This window comes from Harmonia axyridis, chromosome 1 (genome assembly GCF_914767665.1).
Source record: "Harmonia axyridis chromosome 1, icHarAxyr1.1, whole genome shotgun sequence".
Lineage (NCBI taxonomy): Eukaryota > Metazoa > Arthropoda > Insecta > Coleoptera > Coccinellidae > Harmonia > Harmonia axyridis.
In genome coordinates this window covers 17,605,224-17,625,082 of record NC_059501.1, presented here as the reverse complement: position 1 = coordinate 17,625,082, position 19,859 = coordinate 17,605,224, and the positions used below count along the sequence as shown (strand labels likewise).

Here is a 19,859-nt window from a genome sequence, read left to right as displayed (position 1 = left end):
ACGAACTAAATCTGGATTTATAAACTTGACGTTGCCGTTGTCATTTGCATTTGACGTTCCCCTTCAAAATTGAAATACAATAAATACCTAGTGTCATTTATACACTCCGCCACCGTTGCAGTTCTCAAAAATGTACAGCGATCTGTTTCTTTGAATGAGGGCTCAAATATAACTGCAAATCAATTTTTTTGCTTTGGGATCTGAAACAATCAACAAACAGTTCAATACAAATGTGCAACAATAGTAACGTTATGATGAATCAATAGTTTTAATGTTGAAACTATGTATTAGATATATTTGACCATTAAGGAATTCCAAACATACCTACATTAATATCTCAAAGCAGGTGAAAGTTCAGGTTACTTTCGAAAGTTATTGTAAGTATGGATTTTTCATTAGTTAGTCGTCTATCTAATCATTTGAGGTTATTTCCGTCTGAAAATTCATGAATTCCTAACATTCATCAATGGCTTGATAACTGCTAGTCAGACTCAGCTCCAACAATGGTTAGAATGTGCTCCAGGAAATAAATTTAGCTTTAATGAAGAGGTGATTGCCGAGATTGAAACCTATTTTGAAAGCAAAGGAGAATCTTTCTACAGAGAAGGAATTGAAAAATTAAAAGAGCGTTGGAATACATATATCAATTATGACGAATGAACTCAAATTTTTAAGAAAAAATGTGTTATGACTTGTAAGTCTTGGGAATTGTTGAGTGAAGTGTGACATCATTTATAACTAAAAACTGCTAGATCGATTTTTACGATCTTTGATTTGTTAGATTTGTACAATCGGTATAGATGAGATCCCAATATAAATAGGTATAAATATTAGGTAGATATCTGGCTGATACTATGAATACCTACGTCGGTTTTGAAGGACTTTTCTCAAATGATATCAATACAAGACTGCATGGTTAGGTCAGGTTCCCATTGGGGGAAGTGTTATAGCGCTCTGCTCGAGGAACGAGCGCCAAAAAAAGGAAACCGTATGTAATATTCATCTTCTTTCGAAGAATAAAAGTTCCCTCATATCGGGTCATCTTAAAGTTCTCAGAACTTGTTTTGTTATTGATCATAAGAAATCCCCTTCTGAGAACTCGAAGCGTAGAATATCTCACCAAAGGGGATTTCACAGGAATATTTCGAGTAGTCTGCTTAGTTCCAGCATATGCAAATGTCTTTTTTCCTTTCGATCCATCCTAACTCACATCGACTTTTATTGAATAAACTATGATGCCTTGTTGGCGTTATTATATTAGGATCACTTTTCTCAGGATATACATAAAGCGGACATCTCGGGAGACTGAGAATTGTTTTATGGGTTCCAGAAAAAAAAATGTGAGGATCAGATTTCCTGTCTTATATAATATTCAAATTAATATAGATGGATGTTTGAGTTGGTACAGAATTCTGTTTTTCATTTCGTGAGTGCAGCTATAAATCTTAATGTAGAAAGCGGCAGAGTGGGGAGATGGGATACGAAGAAGCACTATGAAGGGTAAATAGATTTAGTTGAGGGAAATCAAAATGTAGGGTGAAACTTGGAGGCAATTTCGTACAATCAAGTCTATATTGTTTTTCCTCGAAATTTAAAGGGTGAAACATTGAAGAAAACGTTTTATAATTCACTTATAGCAGATAGGTAACCTAGTCGAGATAGATAATAATAATTTGGTCCTCCTGAAATACGGCATGAACTTCGGAGACTAACTAACTGAATTTAAATCTATTGATACGGAAATATTCGCTAATTTTTTTCGATATACTGCTCGGATCTTCTGAGTATCATTATTGTACACTTACACGCAAAATTCTGTCGAATCTGTAATCATTGTAAATATCCGTTTTATTTGAATTTTTTATGGTTCTTATCAACCAATCAACATAAAAATTAGCATGAAGCTTGTAATATGGTTCTATATGATCACGTCAATTTATCGTAATCCAAATATCATTTTTTTTTAAATCCTGTTAAATTATCTCTGGTTCTTGCATGAAACTTGAAATCATCATTTCAACTCTAAATGTAGAATTTATTTTCGATGGATTCTGTAAATTTAAAATTATAGAGAAATTTCTATAGGCTCTACTTATTATACCAAATTAGGCCTCTTAACGGATTGAACCGTGATATATCGAAATACGACACTTTAAAGTTTCTTGTTTATATGCACATTGAAAATATAATAAAAATTAATTTGAACAGTCCGTTCTAAAGGAATCTAGGGAATCTTTTATTTGCTGACTCATCACAACTATGCCTGAGCTAAATTTTCACGAGAGAAGAAGTCAAGCAATTCATTCATGTAGGCCCTTATCGATCTAATGAGTTGGTCAAAATGTCTACAGATCATGCCGAGATTATGAAAAACAAAATTAATGTCACTATTTCAAATACAAAATTCACATGTAGATATTTTGCAGTTCCATCTAATAGTGACATTGACTCTATGAAATTATTTGAAAAATATTCAATCTTCCGACTCTCACATACTAAACACAGAAGATTCTTTGTATACCACAGACGTCCATTCTAAATTACCTGAGAAAATGGCTAAATATCTTATTCAAAATTCAAGTTTGTACAATGGCCATTGTACGAGAAGATCAACAGCAACATTTCTTGTCAACGCTGGGGCAGATCTTAGATCGGGATGGGAGTAAACTAAGATTATCAGAGAACATTTAGAAGAAAATCTGGTGATCGCAAAATATTAATTTATTTTCAGTGTTTTTCTATTTCGTCGAAATCACTGAAAACCTCTTTCATTTTCTCGATGCCTGTAAAATACTTTGTCGATGTTAGATTGAATTTCCTTTGAAAGCTCTTAAAAATTCCCGATCCAATTGAAAATATGAGAACAAATATCACAAATTGTACTATTCCGGGCAATAAAAGTGACCAAATCGACACATACCTACTAAAGGGTGTTTTTTTAGAGCTATAGAACTTAAAATTGCAATAAAACAACGATGGATTATTCGATTGTCATGAATTTTATTTATCCGCAAGATAATTTTGTGGCATTACATTTTAAATATGATTTCTGGCATATGACCGCCACAGCTGGCTCGGATGTGGTCCAATCTGGAGGTCCAATTTTCGATGACTTTTTCCAACTTTTGTGGCCGTATATCGACAATAACACGGCGAATGTTGTCTTCCAAATGGTCAAGGGTTTGTGGCTTATCTGCATAGACCGATGACTTTACATAGCCCCACAGAAAGTAGTCTAGCGGTGTTAAATCACAAGATCTTGGAGGCCAATTCACAGGTCCAAAACGTGAAATTAGGCGGTCACCGAACGTGTCTTTCAATAAATCGATTGTGGCACGAGCTGTGTGACATGTTGCGCCGTCTTGTTGGAACCACAGCTCCTGGACATCATGGTTGTTCAATTCAGGAATGAAAAAGTTAGTAATCATGGCTCTATACCGATCACCATTGACTGTATATTCTGGCCATCATTGTTTTTGAAGAAGTACGGACCAATGATTCCACCAGCCCATAAAGCGCACCAAACAGTCAGTTTTTCAGGATATAAAGGTGTTTCGAACTACACTTGAGGATTAGCTTCACTCCAAATGCGGCAGTTTTGTTTGTTGACATAGCCATTCAACCAGAAGTGCGCTTCATCGCTGATGGACGTAGTGCGCGATACGTATTCCGCACAGAATCATTATTTTAGAAATAAAATTGCACTATTTGCAAGCGTTGTCAGGCGTGAATTTATTCATGATGAATTGCCAAACCAAACTGAGAATAAATCACTTAACAGCTGTTAAATCGGTCGCCATCTTGAACAGTAATGCCAATTTAAAGTTATATACCGCGAAAAAAACACCCGTTACATATTTCATATGATGATCAACTAACATACCGGGATATATTCAACTGCTACCTAATAAACTTGGAAAACTCTGGAATATGAGAAATTTTTTGGCCTATTCAAGTGAATTTGAATATAGTTTATCCAGAAAAAAAAGAGTAAAAATGTTCCTTTTATTGATCTACATACCGCATTGGTCTATGCGAATCATTAGAAAGAAAATAAAGGAGTCACAGTTACAGCCAATGAAAGTAATCAAATCGGCAAGCGGTGAAGCGTGAAATATATAAGCTAATAGAAACAACCAAATCTACATATTGTGGTTTCAGAAATGACACCAAGGTTTACTCAAAAGAAATGTTGGCAATAAATATCGTGTCTCCTAATAAATTGCTGGAAACTTGGACAACCCTTGTATATTCAAATCATTCTGGCTTTGGATATACTATAACTAATGTTTTATTAAAGACTGAAAAAATTTTTATTTGCTTTTACATTATGTTGAAACAAAAAACATAAAAAAATCATAATAATTGATGATACGATAACGATTTACTCTTCTAGTTTACTTTCCTATCCTCTCACATCTTCCATCGCACACCCATACAATTTATTGCTCTAGTTCCAGAAGCGAAAACCAGACTCCCCGATGGCGATAACTCCAGTTGAATTACTCACAAAATTTCACCGCGTCTCTACCCAACTTTTCGTCGGGAAATTCAAGCTGAATCAATACCTTGGCGCAGTTCCTGAAGGAGGCTTTTTTCCTCTTATTTTCACTTGTTTCGTAAAGGGTTTAGGCCATCGATTTCCCAAAACCCCGTCCCTGCCGCACTTGCATTGAGTGCCTTCTCGAACGGGACCACTCTAATATGCCAGCGTCTCTTATCGCAGCAAAAATCAAGTTCGGTTGCGAGTTTGGACATGAAACTTCAGCTTTCAGCGTGTTCCATTCTTCGCTGATCGGCTTAGAGTCTTGTTGCGAGTTCTCTGTATGAAGAGAGTAAAGAAAATTGTTTCGAATTAAGCGAAGTCCTCGTCTAGAGGCTTGATGATTGTTGTTTTTTTTGCGCGCTTATTGTGAAGAACAGAGTGCGTTTTCCTTTTGTCGACAAATCTAGGCATTGTGAGGTTTTTCTTTGAAAACGTTTGAGGTTTGATCTCTAATGAGAAAAATCTGTTCATTCGTTTACGAAATAATAATAGTTATAATAAAGTGCCTTTCTTTCAACATTCGAGTCAACAGCAATACTACCACCTTCAATTATCTGCTACATGAATGATTCTAAACTGCATCTGCAAACTATGGTCAAAATAGTCTCGAAAATAGTAGAATGGATGTAAGTATGGTTTTCTGACTGGAGAAGTGTATTATAATTCTCAGCATACTTCGAGGAAGAATTCAAGTTGAACAGATTGCGGATTCAATTGACAAGAGATAGCAGCAAAGAAATCGAACGATCTTTAGAATTACCTTGGAATGAAACAAAACCGATGAATCAAAGAATGATGGAAGACTCAAAGACTGACTTTATTATGAAAATCAGAAACATTTTATAAACAAGCCCTACAGCAAGAACATGACGAAAGTCATCAATACATAGGCATGTTCAATCTTAACATACTCTTTTGGTATAATGGACCAAAACAGTACACTGCCGAATCATATAGGAGACAGGGATTTACCAGACATCATGGGTAAAGAGAAAGACCAAGAATATACTACATAGACAAATAAACTACGTCAGAAGTCTACCAAACATTGTTTGAATCAGTCGAATCACTACTTTCACAACTGCATAAGGAGAATGCTTCATACAAACAACACCAGAAAAACTGTAAAAATGGGGGAAGCCCCTATATGGAAAACAAGATCATGTCGACATTGAAGCATCGATCTATTGGTTCACATCAGGTGGAGAGTATCCAAAAACAAAAGGTTTTCTTTTAGCCATCCAAGATCAAGTGATCTCAACGAGGAATTATTGCAAACATATTATAAAGGAAACGAAATAACATAATTACGGATGGATGTCAAAAGTTTGCAGGAAATGAAGGACACGATGCAGTAAGGAAGAATTTCCACTAAGAATTGGAAACCATAAATGTAGGATCCAGTTATTGTTCCCTGTAACTAATTGAGATGGTCAACCGGATGCTTGGAGACCTATTAGTTTCTTCAAGTGTCAAGAGCATGACATTTTCAATGAATTTACAGGGAAAGAATTGTTATTGTACATAATGTAAAAAGGATGTGTAATTCTTCGGGGTGTCGAAGATGTGTCATGTCGGTTGTAAATCTTAAGAGACTTACTGGGGTTGGGAAAGTTCGAGAACAAGACGGTTGTACCAGATGTGTTACATCTGTGTATCAGTTTCTAGTCCTTCCAGAATATTCGATTTCCAGGAATCCGCGAAGATCTTTGTGGGCGGTACGACAAAGCTCTTATTGGACTAGGGGATGGTACTTTCTCTAAGGGTGTGGTCAAACCGAAAGAAGGGAGGTCGATATTCGAGACAGGGTAGTTCCAATCGGTAGAGAGTACAGTTCAAATTAAGCCGAAGACGGGTAAAGTTGAAGTTAAGTCTAAGACGGGAGACAGAACAAGTTCGGTCGGTCAACTTAAGACGTACGACGTAAAGACCGTTCGCGGACTAGATTAAGACGAGTCGCGAACAAATCAGAGACGAGACGACCGAAAACTTGAAGTACGACGAAGACGTGATCAACGAAGACGTTTCGAGTAATTAAACTACAGTTAAAGACGAAATTCAGTAATTAGGATCTTCTCATTACTGAGTTTACATTATTATTAATTATTACAAATCCAACAAAGTCACGGAGAAAAAGACGAAAGGTCAGGTAATCGAATCATACCTCTAGACGATCGATTAACCAAGCCTACATTAGGACTTACACATTCTGAAAAAGGGCCATACTACATGTCCTGACTGAAGACCATCTTGGAAAACAAACGCTATAAACTGCACTGGAATTGTAAGGTTCTCACTGTCAGAGTCAGTGCCTCACAACAGACTTGATATATTATTAATCAATAAACAGAAGATAATAAGTCTATGGTCACTTTTGACTGTTTGAGGCTGCATCGTGCCTTTATTTGTCAGTAGATGATTCTGGTTTTTTTATTTTTGATTAAGTCTGTTTTTCACTTAATTTTTCGTCTACAACTGAAGTAGGCATCAGAGGCTTTACGGTCATAGATTGTATCTCTAGACTGGAATTCACCGAACACCATATAATTAAGAATGAGTGATTCAAATTCCAAAAAAAATTGCTTACTATGAATTTCATGAAATTGAAAAAAATATGAAAATTTTATGATACTACGAAATACGATATTTTAACCGCAAAGTGAATGCTTGAGCATCACCGAAACGAGCAGTTGGTCCACTCCGAAATCGTTAGCTGAGCATATATTTTCCCGTACTACATACCAACTCAAATTACACACCCTAACAACTCACTTCAATTCGTTTGAACCTGTATCTAACAACTTCTGACTCGAATTAGTATTCCAAGCCAGGGTAGAATCCAACCACTCCACCTAAACCAATAAACCTACGAAATTACTTCTATTCTCATGGATCTGAATTTCGCTACATAAAACATGGGCTCGAATACCGGAATTCGCAGGTAGAAACAGTTTTCAGTATAGAGATATATATGTTACGCAAATGGTCTCTGGGGGAATACCCTGACCTGCATGTCAGAGAACCTGGAAATGGCCAGTTGATTGAACCTTTCGAAATGGGTGAGTTTTACCGAGGGATATTTTTCAGGCCAATCCGACAGAGATCAGAATAAGTTCCAAAATCCCCATCTACGTTCTTTATGATCACTATAATGAATCGAATTCATCTCACAAATTGATTTAAATATGCCCTAAAAGCGATAAGAGAAGGACTGTATTGAGGTCAGGAGTTCATTCATTATTGCTTATTACTCCCTTGGAGTAATATGTATAGGTATTAGTATGCTATATGATCTGTAGATCATGAACGAACAAGCGCTCAAAAGCTCCTTACTTAACCTGAAAGCTCATAAATTGCATATAAAGGGTGGTTTTTTAGAGCTATAGAACTTTAAATTGCAATAAAACAACGATTGATTATTCGATTGACATGAATTTTATTTATCCGCAAGATAATCTTGTGGCATTACATTTTAAATATGATTTCTGGCAGATGACCGCCACGGCTGGCTAGGATGTAGTCCAATCTGGACGTCCAATTTTCGATGACTTTTTTCAACATTTGTGGCCGTATATCGGCAATAACACGGCGAATGTTGTCTTCCAAATGGTCAAGGGTTTGTGGCTTATCCGCATAGACCAATGACTTTACATAGCCCCACAGAAAGTAGTCTAGCGGTGTTAAATCACAAGATCTTGGAGGCCAATTCACAGGTCCAAAACGTGAAATTAGGCGGTCACCAAACGTGTCTTTCAATAAATCGATTGTGGCACAAGATGTGTGATATGTTGCGCCGTCTTGTTGGAACCACAGCTCCTGGACATCATGGTTGTTCAATTCAGGAATGAAAAAGTTAGTAATCAAGGCTCTATACCGATCACCATTGACTGTAACGTTCTGGCTATCATCGTTTTTGAAGAAGTACGGACCAATGATTCCACCCGCCCATAAAGCGCAGCAAACAGTCAGTTTTTCTGGATGTAACGGTGTTTCGACATACACTTGAGGATTAGCTTCACTCCAAATGTGGCAGTTTTGTTTGTTGACGTAGCCATTCAACCAGAAGTGCGCTTCATCGCTAAACAAAATTCGCTTATGAAAATCGGGAACAACGGCAATCTCATTTTGGGCCCATTCGACGAATCTACGCCTTACTATTCATGATGAATTGCCAAACCAAACTGAGAGTAAATCACTTGACAGCTGTTAAATCGGTAGCCATCTTGAACAATAATGCCAACTTAAAGTTATATACCTCGAAAAAAACACCCTTTATATAGTTTGGAATTTTTTCTCGCCAATCATTTTATTTCTACACATGAATTGTATTGCAAGATTTCGTATTGAAAACGTTGTCAGTACCATTTCCACAGTTGGCATTTGGCAGAACGAAAATTCCAAACTATATGCATATGCTCTACATATCTAACAATAGTATACCACAAACTATATGTATATAATTACGTGGTCACCAAAGGCAAAGTTGGCGCATGAATTAACGAGTGTTCAAAAGCTCCTGATTTCATGTCAGTGCTCCCCTCATTTTATTCATTATGCAAGTTTATATCCAGACAACTATCGATTAGTTGAGGATTTGACATCCATTTGATCTTTAATAAAGACCTTTGTTATTATCAATTAGCGTTTGAGAAACCCTTAATGAGCTTTTAACATTGTTGTGTATTGCGTATTGTTGTGTTTCTGATGAGCTATCAACTACGAACACAATCAAAGTGTGGGCATACCTAATTATTTTATCACCAATTCAGTCACTGGTTGATTATGGATTCGATGTCTGATATTCTCTAATTATCTGATATTCTCTAATTCTGTGACAAATCCTTTCAGCTGCCTTATCTTGTAGAGCAAAATGGTACGAGAATATTTCAGAGTGACACATATTTCCTGGTTATCTTTTATTATTATATGTTGGTATTCGGATCTCTCCTGTTACGGACCTATTTATTATTAACAGTTTTGTCAACTAACATTTTCAAATTTAAAAACCACTGAATGATATCTTGAAGAAGAATTCAGTGCATAAGAGAAAATAATATAGAATACACTAGTAAAGAAGACTCATTCAAACATTCGTTTTTTTAAGAACTCGCGGAAGAATATCAACGCCTTCTGCACATATATTATAAATAAATATTCTCGCCTCTACATTTATCTTAAACAACCTTCATTCTTTTACGCGCAAGTTCCAAGTAGATATCGGTCTATTATTTCGCCCAAATGTCGGTTTTTTCGATTTTTTTTTAACTCAATTCGGTTGTCAGCTAAAAAATACACCCTAAAAAATGGTCAAGGATGTTACCTCTAAACCACAGAATATTTTTCGGAGAATGGACTGAATTGTCTACAATTTCTTCGTTCAAAGTCTTGGTTTCGTTTAAGCTTGAATGCCGAGGTCCAAATGAGCAATCACTCTATTGTGTTTTGGTGCTTTTAATAGAATCGATTATGTGGTTTCATCAGTGTATCACATCGTGCAGACATCTAGGCATTATGTTGTACAGATTACTCAGACAAAACAGGACATATTATGTTGGATGGAAATGTTGAATCGATCTGTTGGAAACTAAATTTACTGAATTATGTTCATTTCCTAGAATTCCTTGAATGAGACTTCTTCGGCTGATCTAATGCCATCCATATCAATGCATAGTTTGCGTTATTATGGAGGAGTTAGGGTACCTCCAACATTGTTTCACTTGTGTTGAATTATGTAGTTCAAAACAAGTTCAATTTACCCCTTATGTTTGATGAATACTGCACCAAAACTTGAATTCATAGTAGAGTAGGTATGTACTAGGAATTCATGTTTTGGTGGAGTATCTATCAAACATAAGGGCTGAAATGAACATCGCTTTGATCATAAATCGAAAGCTATACACACGATTATGATCTTTTATTGTTTTTCTGAAATATAGTCACTAAAATAGATCTGAAGTTGAGTTGAATTAATTTTCAGTAAATTTCAATGTGATTTTATGTTATCAAATAAATGCTTTGATTAAACTGAATGATTCTAATTCTGTTGGACTTCCAATCACTCCCATACGCGTAAATTGAGATAAATGAACATGAAAAAGCGCTGCATAAAAGGATTTGCATCTGATGGGATTGTTTGTTGTTGTTGAATTATTGAAGGTTCAGTAAATTGAATTATTCGACCACTTTGTTTTGAACCGATGGAATATAAACATTGTGTGATTTCAGGCTGAAATAACAACCGAATATAATAGGTAAATTTCCCAATTCATTGTTTTACATGATGCGAAACTGAAGGAGCTTATTGATAGCCCCCGGTTTAAGTGCATGAATTAATATTCTCAATCGAAAGATTCGTAGAAAAGAAGAAATAATACTCATCAATTCATTGATATGAAAAAATACGACTATATTTCAAAATAAATCAAATCATTTAATAATAATAATGTATATTGACCAAATCCTACATTGTCAAGCGAAAAGTATGCCATTAACGATTAACAAAGATCAGTCAAATGGTCACCACAGCTACAGTTGCAGCACCATAACCTTCTCATGAGATTTTCCATGACCAGTTTGCACAATTGGTGCTGTGTGTCATCAATAACTTCACGAATTTCATCTTTGAGGCCTTGAATCGGTTGTGGAGTATTGGTATAGACGTTATCTTTTACGTCGCCCTAAAGAAAAAAGTCAAAAGGTATTGAATCACAAGATCTTGGTGATCAATTGTGAACCCTACTTCGAGAAATAACAAAACTCTTCTTGAAAAATTGCGATTGCTCTGTTGCTTTTGTATCAAGCATCGTCGTCTGAATCAATATATTCCAATTCCGACAATCAAATATCACTAATTATAGCTCGGTAGCGCAATACATTAAACAGTTGCACCAGTCTTATTTTAGAATAATAATTAGGATCCAATCACAGCACCAGCTCAAAAACTGCGTCAAACAGAGACATGTTAATAAAGGAGAGGCATTTCAACAATTTTTCTTGGAATCTCCAATTCTGCTCATTAACGTAGGCTCCGAGGTAAAAATGAGTCTCATCGCTGAAGATAATTTTTCGCTGAAAAGCCGGATCATTTTGATGCATTCCAAGGACCCAATTAGCGAAAATACAACGTTGCTGCTGATCGACCGGCTTGAGTTCTTGTAATAACCGAAACTTCAAAAGCCTTAAGACCGACGTATCGTGGAGCTGTATTGGCCCGAAATAGAAAAATACACCCATAACAAAGGTTTTCCAGAGAAGAAGGAAAAAATACTCTGGTTGAATCTTCCAGGGATGGATCATTCCAAAAAAATCCTTCGAAACTCTAATACTGCAAGATTAGAAAAGTATATGGATTTCAGTAAGAAGCGGCTGTACCTAATCACTGACAGTACAGCTTCAGCAAGCACCTAATGAGAATATCATTTTCTCATTAGATGCTTGCTGAACCAATTGGTTTCTGATAACCCTTTTCAGAAACAGAAACTGACTAATTCGGTGGAGTGAAGAAAAAAGTTCTGGTCACCTGGTCACAGGATACCTTGCCGCCATTGAAAGTCAATGCAAGAAATGCTTTGGACAATAAATTTGTAGGAGTAAGATTGTAAGATCCTTGAAGCCACCCCAATTACTGGAATTCATCAGAACTCTAGAACTGGAATAGATATAGATAGGCGATGGTGGGACTGCTGACAGGGCACTGTCGGTACAAACATCATGTACCGCATGGAAAAGTCAGCAAATGAGATTTGCAGACTCTGTGGATCGGAAGCAGAAACAGCCGAACACATGGTATGCAAGTGTCCAGAGCTGGCTGGTTTAAGAACCATTCATATGGGTAAGCCGGTCCTGAATACCAAAGAGGTAACGGCCAAGGCCCCTAAGGAGGTTGTCAGTTTTATTAACGTCATTGACGACTTCCTTGGGTTTCCATGCATGAGTAGGGTAGAGAACAAAAGATCTACATGGTCGCAGTTCCTGGAAGGCTTACCGAACCACAACGACCCCAGTTCAAATAATAATAATAATTATAATTTAGTGAGTATCCAAACAAGATCTTGGAGTATCACACTACCGAGAGTGCGGACCCTCTCGGCGCCCATAAAGGGTTTTGCCCTCACAAAGACGTTAAAAAAAAATAATAATAATAATAGATAGGCGAGAACAGCTCTGTTTGGGGGTGCCCACTAGATCTGAAGATCTTTTAACTGTAATCAGTAAACAATGATGATCTGATTGTTCGTTATCGATCTGACGAGTTCTGGAAATATGTTTACTAACACAAACTTCCGAGAAAGTAACATGGAACAGTTTCTCAACTCCAGTTCATTTTGTATCTCATCATAAATTCAAATTGAGATTATCTAAACTCCTTGCGGCATAGAAAAGCAATTAGGCGGTGAAGAGAGGATCAGGTGGAAATATATTATCTAGTGCAGAAGGTACTGAAGTTTCGCGAGTTACGGAAAAGACCGATTCAGAGCTTTAAATAACTTGAATAAAGGTAAAAGAACTTATTCTGAACAAGTATACCGCACCTGTTGAAGGCATATTTCGAGATTTAATTTTATTCTGATTGTAAGACCAGTAAACGCAGTTCGGTTCAAACTTGAATTAAGTAAGTAACACTGATTGTTTTCAACACAAGCTTTTCATTTCCATATCAATCACGGAAAAATATAATTTGTATTGTCTAGTTTTCCAAAAAAAATATTAAAAGTCTAGGTTTCAAGCTTATGGAACTAATAGCTCAGATCATCAAACTCAAATTATTTATTCAATCTAACAGCTGATTATTCCATTATTATTTTCAGAAATATTTCTATTGTTTTATTCTATACGATGCCACTTTTACAATATCGATTTTCATAGACAACTCTTAAGGTCCACTTTGCTCGATGATCCAAGAGTGAAGCTACATCACCGAAAGATTCATGAGTATGATGTAAGTCTTCGATAAGGATGCCATACAAATATTAACTTGATTGCGGTACATAGATGACAGCAGACCTTGTTACATAAGAAGGATGTTTTGAGAATGCCTTGAGCAATTTAAATAGTATCTAAACACAGATATAGTATATCCAAGTTCACTTGGAGGAAACCAGAATATTCCGATTATACAAGGGTTGTCCAGATTTCCAGAAATTACTTTGGAGAACATGGATTTATTGCCTAACAATACTTTCAAATAAATTCCGGTATTTAGCGGATCGCGGTAACCACTTCACTGGGACATCTATGGCCAAGCGTTCTTATGGACTAGTTCAAGTGACTTTGGATATTCTATACGTTAGCATTCAATTCAGTATGGAAATGAAAGAGATGGTGAATCGAATGGTGATTTACGTTTCTAGATGTTTTAAAAACAAGATGTCAGGAATATGGACAACAAAATGGGGATAGAGTTTGACGCATATAAAGCTTGATCACTTGAAACAAGCGTTCTTGTTTAGAGGTTAGATCTGGAGAGCATTTAGGCAAAGTTGTTCACACCAAAACGAAAGCCAAATAGAAAGTCTTCGATATTTTCACGAAAATAATTCGAAAATCTTAAAAATTGAGTGTCACTTGATCCTGTGGGGCCACTCTGAATAAGCATTCCGATAACATCAACATGAGAGAAGAAACATCAATCGTTCATTATGATAAATATTTCGAGGGGATAATAATTATTGCAACTATCACTTACCATATCGAGCTTCTTCTCCCTCCAATCCTTGTTCTGTAACTATGTTCAATTCTTTTTCTAAATCAACAAGGCAGTCGTTCACGTTCCATGATAAGAGACCTGGAACAAAAAAAATATCAATAAATATGGGTTAAATGGATAAACTTCAACTATATTCCTGATGGATGAATATGAAGAAGTATCGTGGTCAAATCGTTCAAAAGTAGATTTTATATATTAGTATACTTTTATATCAGGTACAAGAGACCTGATATAATTCCCTGATAATGTATGTAATTTTCGAATTTTTTACCCAGAATTATTTCAAACGATATTGTTTTATTGATTCTGTCTGTTCGACCGATTGGCTGAATATCTATGGATTCAAGTTCAAGTAGCTTGAGCTTGACTTGAAATCAACTCTGGTTCAAGGCAAGTAGTAGTTTTTCAATGTTAAGTCAAGTACTTAATAAATAAATACTTGAATGGGCATTCTACTACTACTACTACTTGAGTTGATTTCAAGTCAAGTTCAAGCTACTTGAGCTTGAGCCAAGTAGCTTGAATATCAAGTCAAGCTGTGAATCCCTAAATACATAATAACTTTCAGATGAAAGAACCTATAAACTTGAAATTTTCAGCGATTGCTCGGATGCCGTGGTTCAGTTGATTAATGGACAATATCTAACTAGGGTTTCAGTAAATATGGCCTCTCGAAATTTTTTATGCTGTTCATTTCAAAGTTGCGAATTTGATCAATATGAAAATTTAGATTATGATGTGAAATTGACAATTTCTATCGCGCATATTTATGTTGATCACATAATCACAACGATTGAATTGGCACATGAAAGAACGAGCGTTCAAAAGCATCTGAATTTACGTTAGTGCCTGTCTAATTTTTTTCGAAGAGTTCCTTATCTGAATAATGTGTGTATTTGTGAAATCATCATTTTTTTCAAGTATGAACTAGATTCAGGTATAAATATTTGAAATTTCTCTCCCATTCAGTATATTTACTCAAAAACGTGGAGCTATTCAAAGAGTTGTCGCGGGTTATTCAATTCTGAATCCTATGCACGAGCGCATACTTCCCTTGTAACCTTACGTGAAGTCCTCCATTGTACAAGGCACTGAAAATGACATTTGCATACAGGATTACCTTGACTTGAACGAAAATAACTTTATATGGAAAATAGGAGAGTTCGTAGAAAATTCCCAAGGAATGAAATGTAAATGGTGCCACTCTGAATAATGCTGAAACTCTAGAATTGAGTGAAAATTCTCGAGAGGAGAGAATCTAGAAGTTAGTGGGAGCAGAAAATAGTCACAAGTTCGTAGATAAATAATGAAAATATGCTAAAATTTAATGTTCTTCAGAATAAGCAGAAAAGCACTTTATATCAAATTGAAGAAAGATTTTTTTCAGGCAGATGAATTATTTGGAAATTTGTATAATGCGGAAATATTTTATAGGAAAATGAGATCTCACGAAGAAATTCAATAAAACATAAAGATGAAAATGGAAGAATTGAAGTCGGCAAAGAACACTACACTCTATAAGTTTCGGGCCTAAACTCTAAACACACATTTTTTCGATTTTATTAATTAACATCATCCGAGACATACCTTTCGAAAGTCACCTTTAAGAGTGATATAGGTATGAACTCACGCTCCTCTAACTTTTCAATACTTTCCTTCAAAAAAAATCGTCGTTGCTTTCGAAATAGGTTTTAACCTAAATAATCCTCGTCCGAGCCAAATTTCTTTCCCTGTAGGTCTGCAAATAACCAATAATTACTAGGAGAATAAGTTGGGTGATCAAGCACTTGAGAGTGCAATGCGTTCAATTTGCCCATGGTTTTGAATGATTCGAAAAATAAAGACATTGTGACGAAATAATTGAACGATCGGACCGAAGAACGATCTCATAAAAATTAATTTCCAATAAAAATAACTATAATCAATAGATATTGAAAAAAATTCTGTTAAAAATATCACGAACCGCTAATTTGATCGAATGTGGAAAGCTATAACCATGTAATATTTCCGCTATAATGTTGAAAACTGTTTAACTAGTTGAATCAACAGCCCACCAAATGAAAGATTAAAAATTGATATGACGGTAATAAGTTCAACCTCACCGGAATTCAGTTTAACAGTTTTTGTGTGTGTGAAAGAATAGTTTATGAGGAATTAAATTACTTTATTAATGAAGGAAGCGTGTACATGGAAACTCGTATCAGATTAGAGAGGCTGAGCTTGAAGAAGATACTGTAGAATTCGCGAGAGTAGAATGAATTGAATTTTTTAGAAGTTGGAATAGAAAGGCAATGGAAAGAAGTGAGTTTCTCTTGATTATTTATTGAAGGGATCGAGGAGATACTGTAATTTGCCTATTGGGCATAAAGCGGGGAATCCAAAGTAGCTTTATCGACGAACTGCTTCATCTTTCTTCCGATATCTGATAAGCTTTGATGATGAGAAAAACATTCATCATTAAAACAACCGACATGAACAAAATTGTATATCAGAGTTCATTAAATTTATATGGGATGTTTTTCTTGTATTCCCTTTGATCGGAACAGAAACTGAGGATTTTAATTATGATTGGGATGTTTTTCCAATATTGTGAACGAAAATGATTAACAGGAATTTCGCTTTGATGTAGTGATCCAAATAAGAAAACAAAGGGATCGGTTCGGAGAATGAGCGCTCGTTCATTAATACGCCAATTGCGCCATTGAATACCACAGAACTGTATAAAGTGCGCGTGATTTGAATCTTTTATGATATTGAAAAGTATGGTTCTGATGTCGTGTTCAGATTGAAATTCTGAACGGAGCTTGAAATTATTATTTGATAAAAAATTTGAAATCTCAATTCTGTCAGTTTTGTTATCTCGAAAATATTGGGTGTTTTTTCTCGAGAATTTTCTTTAATTTTGTACAAAGTTTGAAATTGTTATTTTTCATCCAAATGCAAATTTTCATCTTGATTGAATATGCAGTTTTGAAATTGAACAGAAAGATAAAATTTCGAATGGTTATATCTACGGAACCCCTAGTCGGATTGTCGAACCTTATGGTCCTAAGACTCCTAAGCCATTTATAATAATAATATTTGGGTATTTATATGTACTACACACATTGTATACAATAAATATTCTACGTCAATAATTTTCACGGTTTGTCACAAAAATTCAATCAAATTTAAAAAACAAAATAAATTACCTACACAAACATCTCAAAACTCGTTTAGGCGATATGTGTATTGTGTTCTGCAGCAAGAATTTCTTCACGTTTTTATTGAAACTTTGTTCATTCAATCTTTCGATGTCATCGGGCAATTTATTGTAAAATTTTAAACATGTGAAATTTGGGACTTGCTATGTTGTCTTCAGTCTGACATATGGAAGAGCAAAGTTATGTTTCCAGCGATTGTTAAATCGGTGGAAGTCAGAGTTGGTTAAAAATTTGTCTTAATTCTGATGAACATATTTTACACAGGTAAGTATGAAACAAGATACAAAATCTTTTCATTTTTGAAAACACCTCGGCAGCTCTCAGTTTTTCGTTTCAACCTTTTCGATGCAAGAATTTTGTCCCCATATAATGATTCCATAAAACATCTTACAGTGGTAGGCCGAATAATATGTCAGTTTTGAAGTTTCAACACTTGAAATCGTCGAGAGCCGTTCACATAATTAGGGATTCACGGCTTGACTTTGGCTTGATATTCAAGCTACTTGGCTCAAGCTCGAGTTCAAGTAGCTTGAACTTGACTTGAAATCAACTCGAGTTCAAGTCAAGTAGTAATTTTTTAATGTTAAGTCAAGTATTTATTAATTAAGTGACATGACTCAACATTGAAAAACTACTACTTGACTTGATTTCAAGTCAAGTTCAAGATACTTGTGCTTGACCTTGACTTGAAATAAACTCAAGTTCAAGTCAAGTAGTAGTTTTTATATGTTAAGTCAAGTACTTAATGAATGAACACTTGACTTAACATTGAAAAACTACTACTTGACTTAAACTCAAGTTGATTTCAAGTCAAGTTCAAGCTACTTGAACTCGAGCTTGAGCCAAGTAGCTTGAATATCAAGCCAAAGCCAAGCCGTGAATCCCTAATTATGTGAACAGCTCTCGACGATTTCAAGTGTTGAGCTCAGGCTCAAGCACAAGTATCTTGAACTTGACTTGAAATCTACTCAAGTTCAAGTCAAGTAGTAGTTTTTCAATGTGAAGTTCTTAAAACATAAATACTTGACTAAACATTGAAAAACTACTACTTGACTTGAACTATTGAGTTCATTTCAAGCCAAGCTCAAGATACTTGAGCTTGAGCCAAGAACCTTGAATATCAAGCCTACACATAATTCATCAACATATTTGTTTCAGACGAGTGAAGACCGAAAAGTTGAGTATGTTAGAGATGCATTAATTTGCTTTTCCTGACTCAAAATTTGGAAATTACAGCCATTATAGTGTGATCTGTTCATGGAACGCCCACCCAATAAAAAATTGAACAGTCAACGCGCATCTACAATTTTGAACCCTAAAGCAAATTCTGAAATAGGCTAAAATCACATGAAACTGAGTTCCATACATGAATGATTAAAACGGTTCCATTCTACCTTTTGCACGATGAGGAGAATCAAATCAGGGACTTTCAGAAAAAAAACTCGATATACTTTTCGTTTGCACCGGCTTTGACGTAACTCGATTCACATCGTTTTCCAGTTGAACCCACGGGTGAATGATTTAAACTCGGTGCTCTATACCTACACAGAAAAAGAGAAACTTCGGAAAAGCAAGAAAGTAACGTGTAGCTGAATTCGAAATCTATTTATGCTATGTTCGTAATTGGGATTGCTGCAATGCAGGGCTGAGGTGCTCTTGACCTTTTGGCATTTGGGGTTTGTGCCAAATATATCCGGAGCTTTGATGGATATGTATAATAGTGGTATGAATTTCAAGGCGAACGAAACACTTAACGATCCTATTGAAATAAATGAGGAGAGTTAGCCTATCTTTTGGGGAAGTGTTATAAAAATTACGGATAATTTCACAGGAAAGCGTATTATCTGAAAATTGCAAAGAATATTTGTTAGACACTCAAACAATAAAATATTCGATTATACACCGATTCACGAGAAGCAGTTCGCGAAACATCACGAGAGCGCAGCTCCAGTGGTGTTTCGCGAACTACGACGAATGAAGAGGTTCGTATAATCGAAATAGATTGTCTCTATGCTCGTTACGATTATATAACAAATAATTTCAATAACTATAACTAAAGCACTGCCTTTCTATAATTCAATTCAATGAGATTTCATTGAGCATGTCTTTTATTTTTTGGCGAACTTCCAAGAATGTTACCATGGAAATTATCACAATATGACAGGAGGCGAAACACCAAAACGATTATACCACGTCGTCAAGTACCTAGTATATTCACTTATCAATACGCCGAAACAATAGGAAATATACGGATTATATTGGTTCATCAGGAGATGAGTTGTATAGGTAATCAGTATAATCCCGAATAATTGGCTAGAATTACGCATTGATATCAGTTGAAACTAAGATGTCTAAAATTCAGGTGTATCAACTGATTAGCTTTTGTTCTGCCAGTTTTGAGAAT

At 35.6% G+C, this 19,859-nt stretch overlaps 1 protein-coding gene across 1 annotated transcript in view; it reads right to left on the bottom strand.

The window, feature by feature from the left end:
* Positions 1–19,859, bottom strand: part of LOC123671043 (microtubule-associated protein futsch) — a 184,802-nt gene that overhangs the window by 34,432 nt on the left and 130,511 nt on the right. The window contains exon 2 of the mRNA XM_045604686.1: positions 14,232–14,330. Within this exon, the coding sequence (XP_045460642.1) occupies positions 14,232–14,330 (99 nt within the window). The remainder of the gene's footprint in view (positions 1–14,231; positions 14,331–19,859) is intronic.